At 36.9% G+C, this 25,442-nt stretch overlaps 2 protein-coding genes across 2 annotated transcripts; one reads left to right on the forward strand and one right to left on the reverse strand.

Moving 5' to 3' along the window:
• The first annotated feature begins 616 nt into the window (after window positions 1-616).
• Window positions 617-18,009, forward strand: LOC126816473 (gamma-soluble NSF attachment protein). The gene is made up of 10 exons (XM_050543089.2): window positions 617-798; window positions 1,897-1,964; window positions 3,998-4,082; window positions 5,654-5,671; window positions 6,138-6,278; window positions 9,619-9,685; window positions 10,808-10,878; window positions 11,926-12,084; window positions 12,343-12,472; window positions 13,616-18,009. Exons 1-10 carry the CDS (start codon window positions 734-736, stop codon window positions 13,727-13,729), a joined length of 918 nt encoding a protein of 305 aa, XP_050399046.1. The 5' UTR covers window positions 617-733; the 3' UTR covers window positions 13,730-18,009.
• A 1,173-nt stretch (window positions 18,010-19,182) lies between these two features.
• LOC126816474 (acyl-coenzyme A thioesterase 8) lies at window positions 19,183-24,391 on the reverse strand. The gene is made up of 6 exons (XM_050543090.2): window positions 24,200-24,391; window positions 22,726-22,874; window positions 21,714-21,942; window positions 21,020-21,183; window positions 19,747-19,932; window positions 19,183-19,329 (listed from the first exon to the last, which is right to left on the reverse strand). Exons 1-6 carry the CDS (start codon window positions 24,277-24,279, stop codon window positions 19,226-19,228), a joined length of 912 nt encoding a protein of 303 aa, XP_050399047.2. The 5' UTR covers window positions 24,280-24,391; the 3' UTR covers window positions 19,183-19,225.
• Window positions 24,392-25,442: the final 1,051 nt, after the last annotated feature.

Here is a 25,442-nt window from a genome sequence, read left to right on the forward strand (position 1 = left end):
TTCTTTCTTTGATATTCAGGCGGTTCGACGCTGCATACCACTAGAAGTGTTATGGGTTTTGATATGGAGCAGGGGAGGAAGAGAAATCCATTTCCACCAGGCCTGGATTAAGCGGGGTGCTGATCGGGTGAAGGTCAAGGGAAGGGGTCCCCAAATTATAGTTCCATGGACCTTACATGATAGTTTTAATGTGCCAAATAAATCTGTCAACCATATACTGACATACAATTTGTGTTTGTGTGTGACGGATAATGACCAGAATATGTCCGTTTTTCACTGTTATTGCAAGGGTCCCATGCAAGCTCAATCCGGCCCTAATTTCCACGGATGACTTCCGGATTAGCTTTCACAGCCTGAATGAATTAATATGTGTTTTAGTTTTATTTATTTAGCTAAATAATAAAACGTAAATTTTTGATTATTTGTATCAAATACAGAAACTTTATTAAACTGTGACGAATAAAAGGTCAGTACTGCGCCCATCTGAGCTATGTGCACTAAGTTAAGTTCTATTTTCGCGGGAAATTTTCTACGAACACGTGGTCGGAGAAAAGTCTTGACAATCAAGACTCTGAAAAGATCTACCAATCGAGACTATAGTTCTACTTTCGTTTTATTCACGCGTGAAAACTCGCGAATGGCCTTCACCTTATAATGAAAGCAGACAACACATCACAAACTGACATCATCTAATGTAATAAATCTACGACTTTAGCTAAAAAGGGACAACAAAATGAGCAAGATAAACGATACAAAATACAATGAAGGGATGCAGCACGTGAAACAAGCTGAAAAATAGTATGATTTTGTTTATTTCTTGTATTAAAAAAGAAAATTGTCTGGGGAAAATGAATCATGTCTCAAGTCAAGTGAAGTCTGTGGTTGCGAACATCACTGAAAGATAATAATTATGATAGATGGCTCGTCGCGATTCATTTATAAACTAGTTGTCTCTATATTATCAGTCGTTTTTTTGTATTTTAGAGGAGAACCGAAAAAAGCTCCCCTCAATCAACAAATTGAATAAATCACTCCCCCAAAAAAGCTCTCCCACTCAGTAGATAAGTTAGCTAGGCTAGAGTGATTTAGAAATTAAGGAGAGTGATTTGATAGTAAAGTAAGGAGAGTGATTAGTTGTGTGCATGAAGATCAATAAATGCATGTATGATGTTAGCGGGGTCATTCCTGGTTTCATAAATGATAATAAAACCCCCCATGATTTTGTAAAGGAGAGCAATTTTTCAGTTTTAAGGAGAGGGAGAAAAACCTCTCGTCGGTCGACATTCAGGTCAGCGACAGGCACTTGAGAACAATCGCTCACCTTAAAAAACAATGACTGTATTATCACTTTCTATTTATGTTATCAATATTGAGACCTTGTATACATTGTATGTTTAAATATTGGTAATAATTTTTGTTACATGACATGTCTAATGTCAGAGTGACTCAGAGGTAGCAATTAAGGTGGGCTGAACGGGAAAGCTGTGGTTTTGGTGGTAGTGCAGCCGGAATGATATGAAGTCAACATAGACTCACAAAGAACATCATCCACTCAGAATTCCAAGCATGGTGGCAAAATACAAGTGGCAGAACTGTACTGAACGGCTGTAAAAAATAGAAAAGAATTCCAGAGTGTACCATGTAACTATATGGCATATATGCATACTATCGTGTGTACACTCCCATACTAATACACCTATTGGATATCTGTGACTGGCGGTAATTGCAGGGCAACAGTTAGAACAGACTCCATCCATTGTCTTCTCTTGCAAGAAATCAGGTTCGACTCCTGTTCAATAAATAACGTGTAACATATTCACCATCATTGACACTAGAGCCTTTTATTGAATCCTGGTTATACAGGCCTATATCTACTGTTATTTTTTATAATTGCAGTATGAAGACATCTCTATTTAAATGGCAGCCAGACCGAGATAGTGCAATATCTGAATATCAGAAAGCAGGTAATAAAATAAGAATAAACTAGATGTTCTATAGGCCTACTGTAGGCCTACGTAATGATGATAATAACTTTATTTAAAGATGGGTTCCAGGAAAAGTATTTATCGGGTGGTTATTTCCAATAAAAGTATGGCAATTTTGGTATATATGGAAAGTAGAGAAATCCAATCTTACTAGAAATTACTGGATTTCCCGAAAAACACTCATGGAGCGTATACAGGACAAAAATGTAAGGGTTCCCCTGATTGACAGCCCGACGATTAGTAATTTCTGCACGCGTGATGTCAAAGGTCACACGCGAACATTGAGCGCTTGATGTAAAAGTTGATTATCTAGTGGATAATCCGATAATTTAATTAGGATTCGATATTTGTAATAAATAGTAAGCGATTAAAGACAACATCGTCTTATGTATGCAATGAATTCTCCTCTGACTTCCATGAGAGGTGAGCCACGTGACATAAACATGACCTGGTTTGATCGAATTTTTATAGCAGGGCATTCCTTGGCAATTACAATGTTTGGGAAGGATTTGAAGCAAATTTATGACAAATTAATTAGTTTGAATATGTTTTTAGTCCATATATACCATTAAATCACCAAGTTTGTATGCGGGAATGTATCTTTAAAATTGGTTGAAAATTAAATCAAGAGCCTTGCTTACATTTTGCCCTATAATTGGAATTTACATAAAACACGAAAACCAAATATACATAAGGCTTATAACGAGATCGATATGCAAATGACATGTATAAAAATGATAGTATAATTTCTAAAAGTGTGATATAAGCTTATAGATCTTTATTTTATAGCAAGACTTGCATATTGCAAGGTATATTGGAATATATTATAAGTGCAAAAATTTTGTGTTTGTCAGTGAAGTTAAGTCTTTTGCTTGTCGGTCCAGTCGGAGCAGAACAGTTGGGCGTTAAACCCCATTTCATTTCATTTCATTGCTTGTAGGTCTTTCTAAGACACTGCATCAACAAAGTGAAATAAACTACCTTCAAACCTAAATATATCTGTTTCTGTTATCAGGCCTCAAAATGTTTTAAAAAAGCTACCTGTCGCAAGCGATTCGAAGATTCATACAATTCTATCATCCGTATCCACATGAATTCGGCCAAGTATCATGGTACTGAACTTGCGTAGTAAATCGAATACTTCGCTCTTGAGGTGTAGAATTCAGATTTAAAAATACCCATAATAAATTGAATATCAAAACACGAATCACACCTGTACATGGCACTGTATTTACATGTACTGTGTGCGGAGGACAGGTAACGCCCCCTGGAATTCTTTCTCACATATTCTGTCGGCAACAAGATATAGACAGGCAAACATTTCGAGCCATGGTTATAGTATAGTATTATTAGGTGTCATTAGTTAGTTTTGTTAATTGAGCACTTTATAAATGGAGAGATTATTATCAATGTGTTAGTAATGGGTTGGTTTGTGTTGTTCTATATATGTGCTACCAGTATATTTAAACCCAAATCTTGTATTTTATTTCAGTCCGGGCTAGGGTGGGGTGTGGTTGAATGCGCATTAGATCACACACATCGTCAAGTTTCTCGCGAACCGACGAATCTGATATATTTAAAGTATTGAGAATATGTGTTTGAAATTTGCGTTCTTTTGTTATCTCTGTAGCCATCAAATAATAACATTCATGTAAATTGCATTCCATGTCTTGATGTATATGTATGAAATATTAAATCACAAATGAATGTTATTATTTGATGGCTACAGAGATAACAACATAACGCAAATTTCAAACACATAATTCTCAATACTTTAAATATATCAGATTTGTCGGTTCGCGAGAAACGTGACGACATGTCGTAGTTACAATCACAGACAAGTAAGTGACAAGGAGTATATATAGTCACCTGCCTAACCACAGGGGTTTTCTACACGTCCTCCTGTTTCCTTCTACTAAAGACCCCTACGTACTAGCGACTTATTGAAATAAAACAGTTTCATATGTTAGTCCCGAAATGACCTCATGGCCTAATTTCTCTCTTTTTTTCAGCCACAGATTTTCGAAATGCCAAGGCTATTGATAAAGCCAAAGATACTTATATTCATGTAGCTGAATTACAACAACAGATGAATTCGTATCCTTTACAATATATGAAAATATGTAAATGTCAAGTCTCCAAAATAAAAGTGAGGAATCAAACCCAAGACCCGAGGCATGGAATTTGCGTCCTCGCTGAAAGAATTCGCATCAAGGGTCGCTAGTAAAAACTTGGTTTTACGTGTCCTTATCTGTATTTCAACGTATCGGGATTAAAATCCATTTCAACGACAACAAATAACGTTTGTCACCACACCAGAACATAATGAATGCACAGGAAAACAATGCTGTAAGGTAAACAATGAGGTCACGTGGGACCACCTCCTCTATGGAGTCACCTATGAATTATGCCCCCTTATCTATAGCGAGGACGCCTATTGATACACCTCTATGGGGTGAGGGAAAGGGAATTTCCCCATGACGACCTGGTCAGGAGGAAGTATATTGAAACCCGAGAGAGCATATGGTACATGACAAATCAATCTAGATGTCTCCCAGATATACAAACAATCACACATTGTACCACATATTTACATCTCTTGTTACACAAGCCAAAAACTAAAATGTAGAGAGATGCCCCAAGATATTGAGATGTTCGAAAATGATTGATATATTTGGTTAAACATACATTATGCTAACGCTAAATCTGCCTATTGCATGTCTTCCTTTAGTCCTTAAATGTTATATTAACTACTAATTAGAAATTTATTAACTTATCTAGACCATAATCAACTCTCGATCCCATCGTTAGCATGTGATATTTAGTGGAATTGAATACATTTTTTGATGGATAATTTAATGGAAAAATGGGTAATCAAGTCTTTGTTTATTATTGTACCAACATTAGTAATCACGATCAAGGCTAGCCTAAAATTAAATCACTAATATCTCTATTCAGAGTGAAGCAATTTTCAGCATATTCTGTTTTCATTATCTATTTTTTAACCATTATAGAGAGAGAGAACTGTCAGCTCTTTATCTAATCTTACCTAATGCCCCTTTAACAGAGCTATGTAAATCCTTTAAAGAATGACTTAGACAAGTATATAGACATGGTTACTTAGGCACTTATGATTAGCACAGACTTAAGGAACTTGCAACTATGTAAGGAAACTGATTAATTGTAATTCTGAGGTAAAGTACAATTGAGCATTGAACACTACTCCTTTAAATATATCTGAGATCTGGGACTATTCCTATAAATATTTCTGGGATCTGGGACTACTCCTTTAAATATATCTGGGAATACTCCTGGAACTACTCCTATAAATATATCTGGGATCTGGGACTATTCCTATGAATATATCTGGGATCTGGGACTATTCCTATAAATATATCTGAGATCTGGGACTATTCCTATAAATATTTCTGGGATCTGGGACTATTCCTATAAATATATCTGGGATCTGGGACTATTCCTATAAATATATCTGAGATCTGGGACTATTCCTATAAATATTTCTGGGATCTGGGACTATTCCTATAAATATTTCTGGGACCTGGGACTACTCCTATAAATATATCTGGGATTTGGGACTATTCCTATGAATATCGTGACTTTACTGATCACTGAACTCTTTTAGAGTTTTTCTTAACTAGTGTAATTAGAACATTCCATGCAGCTAAGTAAGTAAATATTTTAATGATATTCATATTTGTGAATAGATTAAATTTAAATGGTAAATAAGACCGATCAATCATTGTGTAATGTTGTAGACACTATCTTTTTATTACAGTTTGGTAGTTTGTTTGCTGCTGTCTGTTGTTTTCGAGTTGGGGGGGGGGGGGGGCAGTGATCTAGCAGTAAGGGAACTGGTCTCTCGACATGATTGCACCAAAGTTCGAATTGCAATTGTGAGCTTTCGACAGGGGTAGCATGTGCAGAGCTGACGAGTAAAAGAATCATTAAAATTTTGGCCAAGTTTGTGGCTGACAAAGTCTGTGACACAGGTCTTTTTTCTAGGAAGTATTATGTTGACATGAGGTTAACTCTACTCTATTACTTCAATGTTCATATGTCTGTGAAATTATTTGTATATTTGTATTGAAGATCATATGAACAAGCTGGTTTATTTGTATATTTGTATTAAAGATCGTACGAACAAGCTGGTTTATTGTGTAAAGAGAATAAAGATTGGGATGAAGCCTGTCACCTGATGACGATGGCTGCCCAGATGTTTCAGGAACATGGAACTCCAGATACTGCTGCATTGACACTTGATAAAGCTGGAAAGTAAATAACTTTTTTATTTTCTTCTATAGAAAAAAATTAGACTAAATTTATTCACTAGGACTTGATCGCTATCGCAGTGAATGTAGAGGTTAGCTGACAATAACCGTGTTCCAGCAAGACTTTTATGTTATTTTTGTCATTTCTTTATTCACTTGGCAAACCTCAGCAGATTCCAGTACCCTACATCTAGCCTCGGCTGTATGACGAAGTTTGCCATTGGAACTACTTTCAAGTTCCCGGATTACTATACAAATATTTCAAAGTCTGAAGCTGTTTTCTTTCAAGTTTATCCGATTTTATTCAAACACGCTTAGAACGACGCAATTTTGATAACTTCTTTCTAAAAGCGGCAGTTTCCCTAATAAGTAAACCGGAGCCGCAGCGCATTTCAGCCTAGCCTAGATGTAGAGTAACGGAATCTGCCAAGGTTTGCCGAGTGTCCTTTATCATACCACGGTAAAGACTCTACAGTGGTGGATTTAATCATTTAGAATTATTCTATTGCTTATTGTCCCCCGCCTTTCGAAGAAAGCAGGGGACTATTAAAATGGTTGATGCTTTGGGACGCGATAACTTTAGTTCTAATTAAGTGAGATTGATGAAACTTGGTGTATAGTTTCATTACAGTAATACCTTGACTAAGTTTGATAATGAGCATTTTCTGCTCAGGGTAAGCAGAGCGATACGCAATTTGATTGGTCGAGACTTTGGAAAACAATAACTCTCCTACTTTGATTGTCGAGACTTTGGAAAACAATAACTCTCCTACTTTGATTGTCCCCCGCCTTTCGAAGAAAGCAGGGAACTATTAAAATGGGTTCGTCCGTCTGTCTGTTTGTCTGTCTGTCCGTTCCGCTTATGGTAAGCAGAGATAAACAATTTGATTGGTTGATCTTCGAATTGAGTAAATGTTCATGCTTATTGTCCCCCGCCTTTCGAAGAAAGCAGGGAACTATTAAAATGGGTTCGTCCGTCTGTCTGTTTGTCTGTCCGTTCCGCTTAGGGTAAGCAGAGATAAACAATTTGATTGGTTGATGCTTTGGGACACTATAACTTTAGTTCTAATTAAGTAGATAAACAATTTGATTGGTTGATGCTTTGGGACACTATAACTTTAGTTCTAATTAAGTGAGAGTGATGAAACTTGGTGTATAGTTTCATTACAGTAATACCTTGACTAAGATCGATAATGAGCATTTTCTGCTCAGATTAAGCAGAGCGATAAGCAATTTGATTTGCTGAGACTTTGGAACACAATAACTCTCCTTCGAATTGAGTTAAAATGTTCATTTTATCCTATTTTGATGAAACTTGAAATATATGTTTATGTCCCGGTACCTTTCGATATTGGCATTTATCGGATAAATATTTCATGGATTATGCCCCCTGATTGTACAAAAGATTATTTTTAGCTAGTGGGCCCTCTCAAGGTCACAATTTTTATACGCCCACGTATAAATGTGGAGGTATATTGTCCACGATTTCTTGTACATGCCCCAACGCCAAAAGTTATGATCCAATTGTTTTGAAATTGATATATGTTTACATTAGTAAGATGAAGGAGTCCAATTAATTTTAATAATTTCCGTTTATTACGTCAAGGGTTACGGCCCTTGTTTCATTTTGTTGAACGCCAAAAGTTATCATCCAATCTTTGTGAAATTTATATGCATTATTTAAATTAGTGAAATGAAGAAGCCCTTTGAATTTCTGTTTATTACGTCTAGAGTTAGAGTTATGGCCCTCTTTTCACTTTATTGTCCCCCGCCTTTCGAAGAAAGCAGGGGACTATTAAAATGGGTTCGTCCGTCTGTCTGTCTGTCACACTTTTTGGGACACAATAACTCTTTCTAATTTACCTAGAATGGTCAAACTTGGTGCAGGTGTTTATTAGGTCAGTGTCTTGATGGAATTCGAAGATGAGCATTTTCTGCTTAGGGGAAGCAATTTGATTGGTTGATGCTTTGGGGCACGATAACTTTAGTTCTAATTAAGTGAGAGTGATGAAACTTGACTAAGTTCGATTATGAGCATTTTCTGCTCAGGGTAAGCAGAGTGATAAGCAATTTGATTGGTTGAGACTTTGGAACACAATAACTCTCCTAATTGAGGTAGAATGTTTAAACTTGGCGTAGGTGAATGTTTAAACTTGATGTAGATGTTCATTAGGAGAATGTTTAAACTTGATGTAGATGTTCATTAGGTGAATGTCTTGACTGAGTTCAATGATAAACATTTCGAGCTGACGCTAGCTAAGCAGAGCTAATTGATTTCATTTGTCGATGGTTTGGGACAAGATAATCTTGATTCTGTCTGGTAGAGAATGATGAAACTTAATGTATGGTTTAAATGCTTGATACTTTTGAAAAAAATAAATGTGCGATTAATTAATATGTGTCATCTTTTTATTTCGGTATTTCGGCGGGGGACATCAGCCTCACTGTTGGCTTGTTTTATATAATTTACGGAGTGGGTTACTCATTCCAGACACACACGCCCCCACCCCAGCCATCCTAAAGAAATCAGATCAAATTTCTATAGTATAGTATATAGCAGTGATGTGATTTTGCCCGTATATTCCGGACTTGTCCGAATCTCTTTTCCAAACGCCCAAAATTGTCTGACCGTGAATATGCCCAATTGGACATCAAGACATGGTGAATAATATTCAAAATTCCGAAATTAATATAGTTTACTGAGTGTGTAACTACCACTCAACCCAATTATCGTTGATAATAAGCTGGATTGATTAGGTAATTAAGTGATCAACGTATTTATCGTGTTATACCATCTACATGTATACACCTGCCTTGATTAACTACTTAATCTGCTCTGATTGACTGACTTAATCCTTTGTCAGAGAATTCATCAATCTAATCATAAACAGAAGTCATTGCTTCACCTTTGTCGGACTATACATCAATCCAATCTAATGATACTATATACTATATAGTATCATTAGTATTCCCATAGACAGGAGGTCAGTGTATTCCGTGCATTATAGTACCGTTACCTCTAAAAGGTGTTGACTGTTTTTCTATTACGTCAGTCTGCAATATACTAACGTTATCATAAGATAATTTTATGACGAAGAATCTTCTATGTACCTTTATAAATGTCTTTATAAATATCTTTATCACGGTTCTTTTGTAAACATACCATTTTGAATGCCCCTTTGTAATATATCTTTGTAAATGTACCTTTGTAAATATATCTTTTTAAATGTACCTTGTAAATATATCTTTTTAATTGCCCCTTTGTAATTACATCTTTGTAAATGTACATTTGTAAATATATCTTTTTTAAGTGTGTAAAATAATATTTAAGTGTTTTATTGTAGGATGATGGAGCAGGTAAAACCGGGTCGTGCTATAGATTTATATATAAGAGCTTGCGATGTAGCTGAAGTAAGTAAAGACTCTGTTTTCAAGTCTAATACTCACACTTTCGATCATATGGTCAATCATTGAGTCAAGCGGTGTCAACGAGTAGGTTCTTCCACCCAATCTAAGGGGTTTTCTCTGTGTCCTCCGTTTTCCTCCCACTGCTACAGATCCTGACGTGCAAGCAAATTATTTGAAATAAAATTGTACCATTTGTTATTCCTGAATGACCTAATTTGTGACCAATGGAATGAAATGTGGTTTAACGTCCTACTCTTCTGCTCTGACTGGGCTATTGAAGATGGGCATTCGCCATATAATGTGCTATGAGGGAAATTTTGCCCAGACAGCGACGCTACCAACTACTATATTGAATTTCAACTGCCAAGCTGTGTTAAATGGTCATTTAACCCTGTACCCTCACTCTCTTGAACTATGGAAAAATAAATGTTCTAAAACCGTTTAAGGAATTCATCCAAACGTTAAACTCCATTTCACTTCATTTCATGTATTTTAAAGATGATATTAGGTATATGAAATTAATTATTTTGTACACTATATTGACAGTTCATACAAATATAAAAGCAAAGAGGGGAATACTTTATCATTAAAATAATAAAATTTCCGCAACTATTACTATTTGGTATGACATGGACCGTATATACACGGTCCATGGTATGATGCTAGCAACTCAAGCCGACCAGAGACTAGAGTTTACAATTCACATAACTTTGAAAATCTCAAGTCGCCACCAAGACATGATACGGTGACACAGGGCGATCGAGAAGTCGCCGTGGTCAAGCTTCAAGCATCCAGACGCAAGTTTTTCCTTGAATTCACCTGTATCGCCCCCTCGCTTGAGCCCTAATAGATAAAAGCAAAAGTCCAAGTGCCTGTTTAATGTCACGATGCTGATAGAGGTTGGAATTTCAATACAAAATGGAAAGTTTGAATTCACTTTAAACATTGAAACTTCAACTGGCATTCGGAACTCGATCTATGAGTAGGCTGTAGTGCCGCTGTCCAGGCAAAATTTGCCACATGGCATTCTGTATGGCATATTCCTGTCTTCATTAGACTGAATGGAGGAGAACAGTAGGACGTTAAAACCCCATTTGATTTACTATTCACTGTTTTATCTTGTAGATTGAAGATAGACCAATAAATTGTGCCGAGTTTATAGGTAAAGCAGCTCGTCTTCTAATAAATAGTCAACGGTGAGTCTTTAATTTATTGAGAAAATAATTTATAGCTCAATTATAGAGAAAAGTTTGTAGAAATTAATAGTGTTATACTGTCTTAGTTTGCTTTTGGGGAGAAAAAAACTATAGGTAGCATAAAATGAAATGAAATGAAATGGGGTTTAAAATCTTACTGCTCTGCTCCAACTGGGCTAATGAAGACGGGCATACACCATACAGTGTGCTAAGAGAGAAATTTTGACTGGGCAGTGGCACTATGGCCTACTCTTGTATCGAATTCCAACTACCAGGGGATCTTTTACATACCTACCAATGTATACACAGGACCTCGGTTTTTTGTCCCATCTGAATTACTAGACAGCTGTCCTTGTCAGGTGCTTCTTCCTGCACCACTGACAAGGGGAAACCACATCAGAAAATTCCTGATGAACTTTCTCAGCCAATGCAGGGATCGAACACCCGACCTCCAGGCTAGCGAGCCAACGTCTTACCCACTTAGCCACCGTGGCTCTAGGTAGCATAAAGGTGGTTGGAAATGGATATAAGAGGAGACTGTTGCACAATTGTCAGGACAAAATTTTGCTCATAGTAAACTTTATCCCATATGCTGATTATTATTAGCTTGGTTGGGGTAGAAGACTAGGACATTAAACCCCAGTTCATTTCGTCCCCTACCTAAAGGGGCTGTCCTCTGGAGCATAAAAATTAAATAAAGATTTGCCTTATATGTTGGACCGAATTGACCTAGTTGTATCTAGGGCAACGAAAATGACCTGGTTGTATCTGGGGCTACCAAAGGGACCTAGTTGTACCTGGGGTAACCAAAGGGACCTAGTTGTATCTGGGGCAACCAATGTGACCTTGTAAATAGAGCAACCATAATGACCTAGTTGTATCTGTGGCAACCGAAATTGACGTGGTTGCATCTAGTGGTATACATACTTTTAAACTCACTTTTAAGTGTCCTGTGTAATCTGGGACTTACACTGTAATGCTGATATATCGTACAAACATTATTAGACTATAACTTCTCAAGATATGGCGAATTCTTGTATTTTGTAGATATGAAGAGGCTATTAATGCCCTACAGAGAGAATTAGAATATTATTTAGCTGCTGAAAGCTATGATAAAATGAAGAAAGTTATAATGGGACAAGTCCTGGTTCATTTAACTCATGATGATTACGTCGCAGCCGATCTCTGTTTTAAAAATAGTCTCAGGTAAGTTTCAGGAGTATATATAGAGAGAAAGAGAGAGATGGGGTTTAAAGTCCACTTGCGTAGAAAACCAGAGGACCTAGAGAAAACCTATGAGGTTGTCACTTACAATGACAGACTTTGTCACCCAACCCCCCTTTCAGGAGTATAAAGGACTTCCCTTGGACCAGTCGGTACAACAGCCTTTTTGGGGAAACTACAGGTTCTAAAACAGAGCTGTGTCTATAAGTTTATTTCTAAATGTTATGATTATATTTTTAGTTTACCCGAGTTTGGATCAAGTGAAGAAGCAGGTGCTTTAGAAGACTTATTAACAGCTTATGATGAGGGTGACGATGATAAAGGGAAGACAACTCTCAACCTACCTTTATTTAAATATCTAGATAATGCTGTAAGTACAATAAATCCACCTACCAACATAATGAAAAAATATGGTTGGTTGAAAAAAAAACCTCCCACTCCCTTCCCACCATAAATAAATATCTCCAAATATATCGATAAATTATTGCACAATATTCAAATAACAAGTCTTAACTTTGTTTCTCACACATTTATCGTCACTAAATAAAGGGTCATGTTGCATTTAACAAGATGCGAGTAAAAAAAAAAAAAAAAATAGACTGAAATCGTAAATAAAAAGCTGACACCACATCCGGTCATTTTTATGTGACCATGGTTTCAAATTAGTTGTTCTCCGGCTGATTGACAGAAAGCTAGAACAAGAAATCTATTGTGATTGTTCTTGCTTAGACCAAGATCTTCGTAGATATTCATTGTACCAAACCAAAAAATGTTGCTCCTAATGCTATAGTAAATAATAAAGCAAATTAACAAAAAAAAGGAGGTAATTTTCTAAATTACTGTATTTTTGAACAAAAGATTTTTGAGGACTTTATTAGTTGATAGGTGTGTAGACAAGTACACATGTGATGGTTATTTATAGACTAATAGAAACTACTCAGGCTTAAGCACGTCCTATGTGTCAGTCATATAAATCAATTGGGAACTCATCATTTTAGCATGAATATTGGCTGTAGTAAGTTCAGATTTTGAAAGGACAAATTTTGACAGCGTGATACACCCTACCGATAGAGATTTACAGCTATTTCCACCTAGATTGATATCGCAGACATTTCAACCCACCTCCCACCCCTCTCAACTCAATAATCAACTATACCATACTGCCCACTTGAAATAATCTCCACTTAATAAATTCACTACTTAGTATTTCACACACACATAGATGGATATAAGTTAACAACTGTACTGGGAATGCACCATGAACACATCGTTTAATGCACAGGTAGCTAAACAACCTCGGGCATAGCCAAAAAACTGGACTTTTCATACATCAGTCAGATACAGCTCTGTACACCTCTAACTGTGACTGTATAAGAATATGACACGTGTGAGTAGTGGATCTTATAATGGCAATTCGTATTCATCAGCCTTCATTGAATTCTTGGAGCAAAACAGTAGGACGTTTAACCCCATTTCATTTCATTTTCATTGAATTCTTATTGTTTTATTTCAGTTTGCTAAATTAGCGAAGGGATTGGTAATGCCAACAGGTTTAGGAGGTAAAGCAGGTGATAATAAAGGTATTGTTATAGAGGACGGAGAATTTGACGGAGATGATTTACGCTAAAAACAACGCACAAAATATATAAACTTAATTAATAATTACTCATCATGGATTTACACAGCTGTATCAATCTGTGAAGCTAGCATATAACAGCTGCCACATTCAAGTACGAAAACCATTTCCGGAAATATAATTGTTTGTTTAATTTATTTTAGTGATTTTAAAATTTAAGAAATAAAACTTTGTTTTTTGTACCAGGAACTATCACCAAGCGCTGCTTATCTTGTCGTTTTTGATCGTGGGGCGACGGCAATTCAAGTACGATTGACATGCTATTTCGTAAGCTTGTTCCATGTATTTTTGCGCATTGATTGACAGTGATTATGTCATGCTCGGTTTCTGGTCCATGATACCATTATACTTGTTTTTATATACACCCACATTTTCATGTGGACGTATATTGTTGTCGCCCCTGTCAATCCAGACGTTCGTCCACAATTTATTTGTGGACACTCTTAAGGTCACAATTCTTATCCGATTTTGGCAAAACTTGAAATACAGGTGTATCTCCCAAGGATCTTGGTTCCTTTCGAAATTGGCATGTATAGGACCGTAACTGCATGGATTTTAATGATACTTGAAATGTATGTTTATAACCGAAAGATCTTGGATCCTTTCGATATTCCACATATCGGACTGTAACTTCCTGTCCATCTCTTACAAAATGCATGGCATGGCAACCACTTGTTTTAATTCAATAAATAAATTGTCAATAATTAACATGATTGAGATTTACGCTAAATCAACGTTGTCATTTAACAATAAACAAGTGAGTTTTTCTCGGAGCTTTCTTGGGTATGTCGTTCATGTAAATAAAGAGTGAATTATAATAGACTTGTTCAACCAAACTCAGAAAGGCTGCACGAGAAACATTATGCCGATTGTTCTGTTTAAAAAGTATTTTATTTAAAAGAAGATTTTGAAAAATCGAGATGAATAGGATGCAGTAACGTGCAAAAATCCTTATATAAAACTAGTCCACAGTCCCCCATTGTGCAATCGGATTAAAATACAGATCTATATTTCATTTCGTTTTTTTTATGCTGTTGCTGGTCTACACTACATGAAGATCTGACCAGTTGTACTGGAAGGTTGCGTCAGGGGTCATACAAGCGGCATTTGACCTTTTGACGTCAGACTTTGATTTATCAATCAGCGTTGACGTTTCTAGTGGTTTACCCACAGTTTCGTGCATGGTATGCCAAGAAGTCGCCGTAACAGATGGTTTCATTGGCTAATCCCTCACACCATCCAGAACGAATTTTCCAGACCCTAGTGTAGTACAGACAAATAAAACGAAATTTTGAACTATAAAAAACGAAACGAAATAGGATCTGTGTTTTAATTATATTGCCCATTCTGATTACTAGATGATCTCGTCTAGAGCATGACGCTATTTGTGTACATTGCAGTAGATACGCTGAATATAACGGATTTTTTTACATCAGTAAAAGCATCAATAAAAAAGGGACATTTAAGCCAAGGCTATTTTATAGCCAATCACCTGTAGGCTATGGTGACGATTATGCAATGTAAACTGATGTAGTCAGTCTCGCCTCGTCTCATGCGGTTTCCTTCGTCTGGTTGAGCAAGACTATAAATCATAAGAGTACGAATCTGTGTTTGTAATTTTTTTTATAAATATTTGTTGTTCCTACTGTATAAGCAACTTTGTTAAGAATATGTCTCATTCCAATCGATGTTATTTGTTTATTTGATTCTTTTTTGTATAAATTCATTTATTTTAAAGTAGAAATGCCAGTACAGTGAGCATAAAAGTGGGTTTAAGTATGCAAAGCTAACACCAATATTTGAGGAAATAGCTTCTTTGCGTTGGCTGGAAATTTCAAATCAAAATATTGAGCCGCTTGGAAGTGATCACTAGATTTAATTTGTGTTAAGGGTTACATCACTCATTTAAGGAATTTCACTGTTCAATCGTATGAGTGAGTTGATAATTATGACTATAGATATGATTGTTCAGGCACTCATACAGGTGGAATTAGCTAATATATGGGTTTATCTGGGTGCTTGAGTTTCTCCATTACTGCTAAAAATGCCTATGCACAAGCAAATTATTGAAACAAAGCTGGCTCCATATGTTAGTCCAAAAGTAACCCAGTTCTTTTTTCCAGTGAACAATTAAACTCTCTATTCCCCCCATCACCTCTCTCTCTCTCCCTCTCTGGGTTGGGTGGTTGAGTGTTCTAATGTATGCACTTTAGATTATAAGGTCTGACATTGAGTCAAAGGACATGGTTTTGATTCCAACCTTGTACAATCTCTCTCTTTTTGTCCCCCCCCCCCTTTTGTACCCCTCTCTCTTTGTACCCCCCCCCCCTCCCTCTCTCTCTGCTCTCCCCATCTCTTTCTTTTTGTACCCCTCTCCCTCTCTCTGTGTATCCTTCTCTCTGAACACCCTCTCACAACTCTCTCTTTCTCTCTCTTTGCCCCCTCCTCTCCCTCTGTACCACCCGCTCTCTCTCTCTCTCTAACTAATGATGTGGAAGTTCTGAAACAATCTATTAAAGATGTGTTATGTGTATATTATGTGTTAAATATATTTATTTATAAGTTTATTGTTTGTAGATATGTTCTCCATTATATGCAACTTTTACAAGATGTACATTTATTTATAATATTGTAAATATTTAGCTTAGTGATAAACGTATTTACTCTGGTATATCAGTTGTTTCTCTAGGTCACAGACACTAAATATTGAAATCATTTGATGTAGAATTAGAAATAGACTTTTCTGTGGTGTATATTATGAATATAGATTATGCATAGGTAGGACAATATTAATTACGAGTATCAATTATGCATAGGTAAGACAGTATTAATTATGAGTATCAATTATGCATTAGTAGGACAATATTAATTATACATAGGTAAGACAATATTAATATTGAAATTGTTTTATCTAAAATTAGATATAGACTTTTTTTGTGGTTTATATTATGAATATTAATTATACATAGATACATAGGTAGGACAATATTAAAGTCCTGATGCACCATTTGCATTTTCGCTGAAATATCAAATTTCTCACTGCTACACGCTACTGGACAGGATTGAACCATTTTTCGACTCAATCAGATTAAAATACAGATCTATATTTTGTTTCTTTTTTTTATACTTTCGATGGCCTGACCGGCTGTAGTGAAAGGTCGGTTAAGAGTTCATATGAGCGACTTTTGACCCTATGACGTCAGACATTTGATTAACCAATCAGCTTTGCTGTTTCTAGTGGGTTACCCACAGTTCTATGCAGACCGTTTCATTGGCTAATCCCTCACATCATCCAGATCCAAGTGTAGTAAAAACAAGTAAAACAAAATTTTGAACTATAAAACACGAAATGAAATAGGATCTGTGTTTTAATCAGATTGTTTTGGACTGATATTCATATAAGACATTCATCCTTCACAATACTGCAGTTTGTACGGAATTCCTATTGCTTATAATTGCGCAATCAGACTTTAAGTATGCATAGGTATGTCCTGTCTATAGTCATTCTGAGAAAAAAACAAGAGATTTGTAATTTGATATTGTATTTTATTCTGTGCAATGAAAATTTTACCTTTTATGAAATATTATCATGCAATAGGCAAGGCTGCCGACAGAGTAGAGTGTAAGGGTGGTATTCACTGGTCTAGGTTTATCGAAAGTTTAAATTTAAGCAATCCATTTAAATTACGAAATACATTGTATTAGCCATGAAATTTGGCATTATCATATGATTAGAAATACTGAATTGAATTGAACCATTTTTGCAGGGATATGATTGTCAGAGATCCAACTTTCTCAATATGGTTGTTTGCAGAGGAATCGCCAATATATTAAAGGATTCCCTAATATTGTAATTTGCAGGGGATTCTCAAATATTGTAATTTCCAAAGGATTCCCCAATATTGTAGTTTGCAAAGGATTCCCCGATATTGCTGTTTGCAAGGGATTCCCCAATATTGTTGTTTGTTAAGGATTCCCCAAGAATGTAGTTTGCAAAGGATAACCCAATATTGTAGTTTGTAAAGAATTCCCCAATACCTCAAATCGCAATCGGCGGCTTTAAGCATTAAAATTGAGAAAGTAAAGATTATTAAAGTCTGACTTTACGTATCGCAAAAGTGGTTCCAGGTACAGGTAAGATTTCTTCAATTTTTTTTATATTAATGAGGCTTTTTGTCTTTTAAATCATGTATTATTAGTACCAATAATTTTTTTATAATCTTTGTAAGAATGCAATATGCTCATTATGAATAAACTCTGTTAAAACTACAGGCTATGGAAGTGTGTTAAAGAGAATGTTCTACAGGGGTCTGAATAAAAATGGTTACTCAGGTCTCGTAAATGATAACTGGATGAATTAGAAGAGAATACAAGTATTTTTTGTTTTTAAGTTATTTTTTTACAGAATAAATAAGAAGCAATCTGATTAGAATACAGATCTATATTTCGTTTCGTTTTTTTTTTTTTTATACTTTCGATGGCCTACACTACATGAAGATCTGACAAGTTGTACTTGAAGGTCGTGTCAGGGGTCGTACGAGTGGCGTTTGACCCTATGACATCAGACATTGATTAATCAATCAGCGTTGGTGTTTCTAGTGGTTTACCCACAGTTCCATGCATGGCACACCAAGCAAGAAGTCGCCGTAACAGACTGTTTCAATGGCTTATTCCTCACTTCAACCAAAACGCTATTAATATAACAACTCTTCCAGATCCTAGTGTAATAAAGTAAAACAAAATTTTGAACTATAAAAAAAACGAAACGAAATAGGATCTGTGTTTTAATCAGATTGAAATAGGAAGCAAAACTCGAATTGGTTTTCCCAAAGAACAGAAATTCATATTGGGGTATCCTTGTTTCTGCTTTGGAAGGCGGACTGATTGTATTTCTGGTCAGGGCATTTTTTAGTATAGTGGATAGTGGGACAAATACTTCACTGTTGAACAAAATTCAAAACCCCTTTGTAAAAATAAAGAAGCAGTGGGGTAATAATGTAATGTCTGGTGAAAACTGCAGGCTTTTGTTGCTTTTTAAGTAGCATCATATTCCCAAACTTCTAGGGTACCGTTATGCCCCAGTGCTTGAGATTTCTTACAAAATGCCTTGCTTCTGGTTATGTGAATTTGATGAGAAGAAAAGAATAAATAATAGCTTTAAACCTCAGCTAAACAAAATTAAGGAGAGGAAGGACATGGAAGTGGTTCTGTCCTACTGCCCAGATTTACGTGAAAAGTTGTGACACTTGCTCAACAGTCAACGGACCAACGAATGGAAAAAAGTGGCACTTGCTCAAAGTCTGTAAAGTTTGTAAAATCCCAATGGATCCATTGGTTAAAAAAGATTTGGAACCACTGCTCTACATGATATGATGTTTAATATGTCAAAATATCCATTAAGAACAGCATGCATACACATTCACACCGATAAAAAGTCAATCAAATCAACAATTTCATTTTTATCTAAATCAAAGAGGTCAAAGAAGTTTATAATTTTGAGAATTTTCTGATAATTCCTTCTTGTGCTACTGACATAGCTAAAACACCATCTCTAGTCCACAACCTCCCTGTAGCTAATGCAGTACCATTTCCTAGAGAAAAAAACACAAACAAAATTATGTTGGCTATGTGTACATTAAAGGACAATATTGGTGTCAGCTATTATCACATATGTGACAGAATTGGTAAAACATGTTACAAATATAATTTTAACACAGAGATCATTGCTCTGATAGATGCGTATCAAAGATTTGAAAAAAACGAAGTGACGAAAGCAAAATTAAAACAGAAGTTATCCTTCTATATAACTGACTGAAGTAACGAGAGATAACAGATACACAGGCGAATTTCTGCTCACTGATAAATTCCTTCGAAGAACAAAGGTTTACGTATCCGGATATTTTGAGCTGAAATTTTAAGACAAGGTAAATACACCATTCCTCTATATTATGGTGCTTAAATTTCATACATACACAGATTTTTATTTCTGAGGTCCCTTTAATCCTTACCTCTTTGTGGACTCTCCATTTCATAAAGTAACCAATCATTGGCATGGAATGTGTTATGAAACCAGACAGAGTGATCAAGGGAGACAACCTGTAAGCTGATATCTGTGCTACACAAAGTTGCTACATCAACAAATAAATAGTCTGTTAAAAATGCTGCAGCACATTGATGTATTATACTGTCTTCACCTACAAAATAATACACAATAGTTTGGCATTGGCATGCACATAAAAAAAAACCCTTGACAGTTGGAATTCTAAATATGAAATGAAATGAAATGAAATGGGGTTTAACGTCCTACTGTTCTGCTCCTATACTGGGCTAATGAAGACGGGCATACGCCATACAGTGTGCTATGAGGGAAATTTGCCCGGGCAGCAGCACTATCGCCTACTCTTATATCGAATTCCAACTGCCAGGGGATCTTTTACGTGCATTCCAATATATACACGGGACCTCGGTTTTTCGTCTCATCCGAAGGACTAGACAGCTGTTCTTGCCAGGCCCTCCGTTCTGCACCACTGACAAGGGGAAACCACGTCGGAAAATCTGGAGGAACTTTCTCGGCCATTGCAGGGATCGAACACCCGACCTCCAGGCTAGCGAGCCAGCGCCTTGACCACCTAGCCACCGTGGCCCCCTAAATATGAGTTGGCCATAGTGCCGCTGTCGAGCCAAAATTTCTCTCGTAGTACACTGACGTCTCATCTACACATGGGCATGCACATAAAAGAACCCTTTACAGTTGGAATTTGAAATAAGAGTATGGCACCGTCCTGGCAAAATGTACTTCATAGCACACTGCATGGCATATACTGTTCTTCGTTAGCCCCGCGGATACAGAAAAATATAACGTCAAATAACTTTTAATTTCATATCATATTCCTTAAGTGCTGAAAAATAAGTTTATAATGTCGTTTTCACAATCTGATTAAATCACAGATACTATTCCGTTGCGTTTTTTATAGTTCAAAATTTCGTTTTACTTGTCTTTACTACACTAGGATCTCGATGAGTTGTTATATAACCAATGAAACGATCTGTTGTGGCAGGTACTTGGCATGCCGTGCACTGAACTGTGGGTATCCCAGTAGAAACATCAACGCTGAGTGGTTAATCAAAAGTCGGATGTCATAGGGTCAAAAGCCGCTCGTATGACCCCTGACACAACCTCCCACTACAGCTATTCAGATCTTCATGTAGTGGAGGCCATCAAAATAATAAAAAAAAAAAAATGAAATACAGATCTGTATTTTTATCAGTTATTAGGCATACCTAAATGTCCATTAGCCTTTATCCAGTACTTTCGTTTTGGTTCCTCAATTTGAGATCCACGTTCGAGAAGGTCATATGGATGTAGAGGGCGAACATCAAAAGGGAATTCGTGATCTGTTAATGACTGTAACATCCTCCTCTCCTTTTCTGTACCATATCCATTTCTACAACCAGACAAACACACTGGTATAACAAAAATCATTTCTGCAACCAAAGAGAGAGAAATGGGGTTTAATGTCCACTTTACACAAACTAGATCATTTTGGGACTAACACATGGTTCAATAATTCGCTTACGCGTAGGGGTCTTTAGCAGTGGGAGGAAACTGGAGGACCCGGAGAAAACTCACGAGGTTGGACAAACGACCCTGCTCCTTGGCAACCAGGGAATCGAAACCACGCGAATTGACTCGATGACAGACCTTATTATGCAGCGTGCATGCACCAACCATTCGCCCCACAGCCCCCCCTCCACCCCCCAAACAAATGGTTTTGGGTTTGGGTTTGATGTCTCCTCATCAGAATAATTTGGTCATTTTGTGACTAAGATATAACCTTCATTTTGTTTACAAAATAGGATGTTACACCTTATAAATTTCTGTGTTTTTCAAGGAAAATTAATATTGGGTGCACTCACTCCACCCCAACCCTCCTATCCCCCCCCCCCCCCCTTTATATATTACAATCATACGCACTGTACAGCAAGTTGATATAATTCTTCAACATTCAGAGTTTCTTCGGGTTGTTTCTCCACAATGGGCATCGTAAATTGATGACAGAATTCGTCCGTTTCTTCACATTTAAAACTTGTCTGCATTGTTAACAATGGCTGCCCATTCTGTATGGCCTTGACATTACGACTAGAATAAGTATTACCATCTCGAGTTTTTTCTATGTGATATAAAATTGGTTTATTGGATGAGCCTGGAAAACAGAGATTATTGAAATGAAATGGGGTTTAACGTCCTACTGTTCTACTCCGACTGGGCTAATGTAGATGGGCATACACCAAGCAGTATGCTATGAGGGAAATTTTGGCTGGACAGTGGGGCTATGGTCTACTTTTATATCGAATTACAGGACCTCAGTTTTCCATACCATCCGAACAACTAGACCGCTGTCCTTGTCCGGCCCTCTGTCTGGCACCACTGACAAGGGGAAACCAAGTCGGAAATACCTGATGAACTTTCTCAGCCAACACTGGGATCGAAGCTGCGACCTCCAGGTGAGACTAATTAAGAGCAGGTAGTGTAGACTATAATGAACATGTTGTGTATTGGGTATAGTTTAACCACTACTGCCATGGTTGAATTTTACCTTTATTCATGTAGTATCAATGTAGACTATAATGAGCATATTGGGTATAGTTTTACAGCTGCTGCCATGGTTGAATTCCACGTTATTAATATAGTAGCCGTATAGACTATAATCATGTTGTGTATTGGGTATAGTTATACAGCTGCTGCCATGGCTGAATCCTACGTTTATTAATATAGTAGCAGTGTAGACTATAATATTGGGTATATTTTTACAGCTGCTGCCAGGGCTCAATTCTACGTTTATTAATATAGTAGCAGTGTAGACTATAATATTGGGTATAGTTTTACAGCTGCTGCCAGGGCTGAATTCTACCTTTATTAATATAGTAACAGTGTAGAATATAATATTGGGTATAGTTTTACAGCTGCTGCCATGGCTGAATCCTACCTTTATTAATATAGTAACAGTGTAGACTATGGGCATGTTGTGTATCTGGTATGGTTTTACTTGCTGCTGCCAGGGCTTGACCTACTAACTGTCCTCCATATACACCAGTTTCATGTGATAATAGTGATGGCCGCCATAAGCTTGTACTTCTGAAATATAAAATACCGAGAAAGATGGGTGCGCCAAGGTGGCTCAGTGAGTCAGAAGTTGGCTCGCTAACCTGGAGGTCCCATGTTCTATCGTAGTGTTGACCAAATTGAAATGAAATGAAATGGGGGTTAACGTCCTACTGTTCTGCTCCTAAACTGGGCTAATGAAGACGGGCATACACCATACAGTGTGCTATGAGGGAAATTTTGCCTGGACAGCGGCGCTACGGCCTACTCTTATATCGAATTCCAACTGCCAAGGGATCTTTTACGTGCACTCCAATGTGTACACGGAACCTCGGTTTTTCGTACCATCCGAACGACTAGACAGCTGTCCTTGTCAGGCCCTCCATCCTGCATCACTGACAAGGGAGAAGAACCACGTCGGAAAATCTGGATGAACTTTCTCGGCCAATGCAGGGATCGAACACCCGACTTCCAGGTTAGCGAGCCAGCGTCTTACCCACTTAGCCACCGTGATCCCCAAATACAGAACAAAATATAATAACAGTTTATAGTGTACTAAATGTTATATCATTCTTACAACAGCTATATCATTCTTACAACAGCTATCATTCTTACAACAGCTATGTTACATCATTCTTACAACAGCTATGTTATAGCATTCTTACAACACCTATGTTAATTATATCATTCTTACAACAGCTATGTTAAAGATCAATGTTGGAGTCAGCCAATGTAGCATGTGTGATACTACTGGTTAAACACATTCCAAATCAAATCTAACACAGAGATATTTGCTACAGTTGATCCGTAAGAAAGATCCCTTGACAGTTGGAATTCGATATAAGAGTAGGCCGTAGTGCCGCTGTGCGGGCAAAATTTCCCTCATAGCACACTGTATGGCGTATGCTCGTCTTTATTATCCCAGTTCATTTCAGAGCAGAACGGTAGGAAGTGATAACCCCATTTCATTTTGTGTAAGATGCTGGCTCGCTAGCCTGGAGGGCATGAGTGTTCGATCCCTGCTTTGGCCGAGAAAGTTCATCCCGATTTTTCGGCGTGATTCCCGCTTGTCAGTGGTGCAGGACAGAAGACCTGACAAGTACTGATGTCTAGTCGTTCGGATGGTACAAAAAAAACGAGATCCGGTGTACACATTGGCTCGCACGTAAAAGATTAAATATCCCTTGACAGTTGGAATTCGATATAAGAGTAGACCATATAGTGTCGCTGCCTGGGCAAAATTTCCCTCATAGCACACTGTATGGCGTATGCCCGTCTTCATTAGCCCAGTTCAAAGCAGAACGGTAGGAAGTTAAACCTCATTTCATTTCATTTCATTTTGTAGTTAGTAGACTCACCTATATATGTTGTTGTCTATTATCTCGAGATTCAGAAAAGATCTTTTTAAGATACTCTCTAAATCTTTACTTGCACTCATCTTGATGCTCGACTATACACAAAGTTAACTTCATATACACTCATAAAATTGCTCATGTCATTAAGGTACACATAGGCCTACATGTAAACTTGTGTTATATATTTTGAACTTTGAACTACATCATGATCAAGGGAGACAACCATTGATTTGAAATGGATGCAGACCACCAAATATTCTCTCCCAGTGACTTTAAATGTGAATTGTCGTCTCCAAATTTTCACTGGATTGAGCATCATTTGGCAATGTTTTGTTCCAAAGCATGTTATGAGGTTGTCCATGAATATACTGAGATACACAAATTTGACATAGCATTCTAGTAAACATGTAACTATCTGAAAAAATGACTCAACTTGGCACAATAACCCACGAGAATTCCTGTAAAGGCAATCTGCATGAATTCTTTGAACACAATACTTATTATTTCAGAACATTGAATTTAAAGATACATTATGGGAGATTCGATAACGAGTTGGCAGTTCTCGCTATAATAATTAAAAACTAGATAATGGATAGGGAATATTCTGAAAATTTCATTCAAATTGATCCACTATGAACCGAGAACTAAGCGTTTGAAATTTCTGCCTAGCCTCTATCATCATTACTAAAGTCAGCACGATAAACAGCATAGTCTTGATTATCCACTTAATCGTTAAATCGTGAAGGAAAGTTATGCAGTAAATCAGCTCATAATCCACTAAAGATCGCAGGCTATTGATGCCATCGAGAGTTGAATCAGTTGATTATGGTCTGGATAGGTTAATTAATGTCTAATTAATAATTTAGATAACATTTCAGGCCTAAAGAAAGACCTACAATAAGCAGATTTAGCTCTTGCATAATGTATGTTTAATGATTATTTTATCATTATTATTTCCATTTCCAACTGTTATGGGATCTTTAACGTACACATGGTGTTCAGTTTCTGTCTCGTCCGAATGACAAGACGTTTATCTTGGCTACTGACTAATAGAATGCAGCTTTAAAAATCCTGAGGAAATTTCTCCATCAACACAGGGATCGAACCTTGTACCACCTGGTTGGATGGCCAAATGGTTAACCTGTACATGTTAAATCATAAGGTCATTGAGTTAAGTGACGAGTTTCGATTCCCAGCGGGGGGTTGGATGGCCGAATGGTTAGTACGCACGCGCTGTATCATACGG

The sequence above is a fragment of the Patella vulgata genome, chromosome 3 (genome assembly GCF_932274485.2).
Source record: "Patella vulgata chromosome 3, xgPatVulg1.2, whole genome shotgun sequence".
NCBI lineage: Eukaryota > Metazoa > Mollusca > Gastropoda > Patellidae > Patella > Patella vulgata.

What these genes read in the sequence shown, in the direction of transcription:
- LOC126816473 (XM_050543089.2), top strand. Translation starts at nt 734, where the DNA reads ATGAGCAAGATAAACGATACAAAATACAATGAAGGGATGCAGCACGTG. An exon ending in TGTTTTAAAAATAGTCTCAG is followed by an intron (nt 12,085 to 12,342) that starts GTAAGTTTCAGG and finishes TTATATTTTTAG; the next exon opens with TTTACCCGAGTTTGGATCAA. An exon ending in TTAAATATCTAGATAATGCT is followed by an intron (nt 12,473 to 13,615) that starts GTAAGTACAATA and finishes GTTTTATTTCAG; the next exon opens with TTTGCTAAATTAGCGAAGGG.
- LOC126816474 (XM_050543090.2), bottom strand. Translation starts at nt 24,279, where the DNA reads ATGAGTGCAAGTAAAGATTTAGAGAGTATCTTAAAAAGATCTTTTCTG. An exon ending in AAAGGCTAATGGACATTTAG is followed by an intron (nt 19,933 to 21,019) that starts GTATGCCTAATA and finishes ATTATTTTGTAG; the next exon opens with GTGAAGACAGTATAATACAT. An exon ending in AATGGAGAGTCCACAAAGAG is followed by an intron (nt 19,330 to 19,746) that starts GTAAGGATTAAA and finishes TTTTTTCTCTAG; the next exon opens with GAAATGGTACTGCATTAGCT.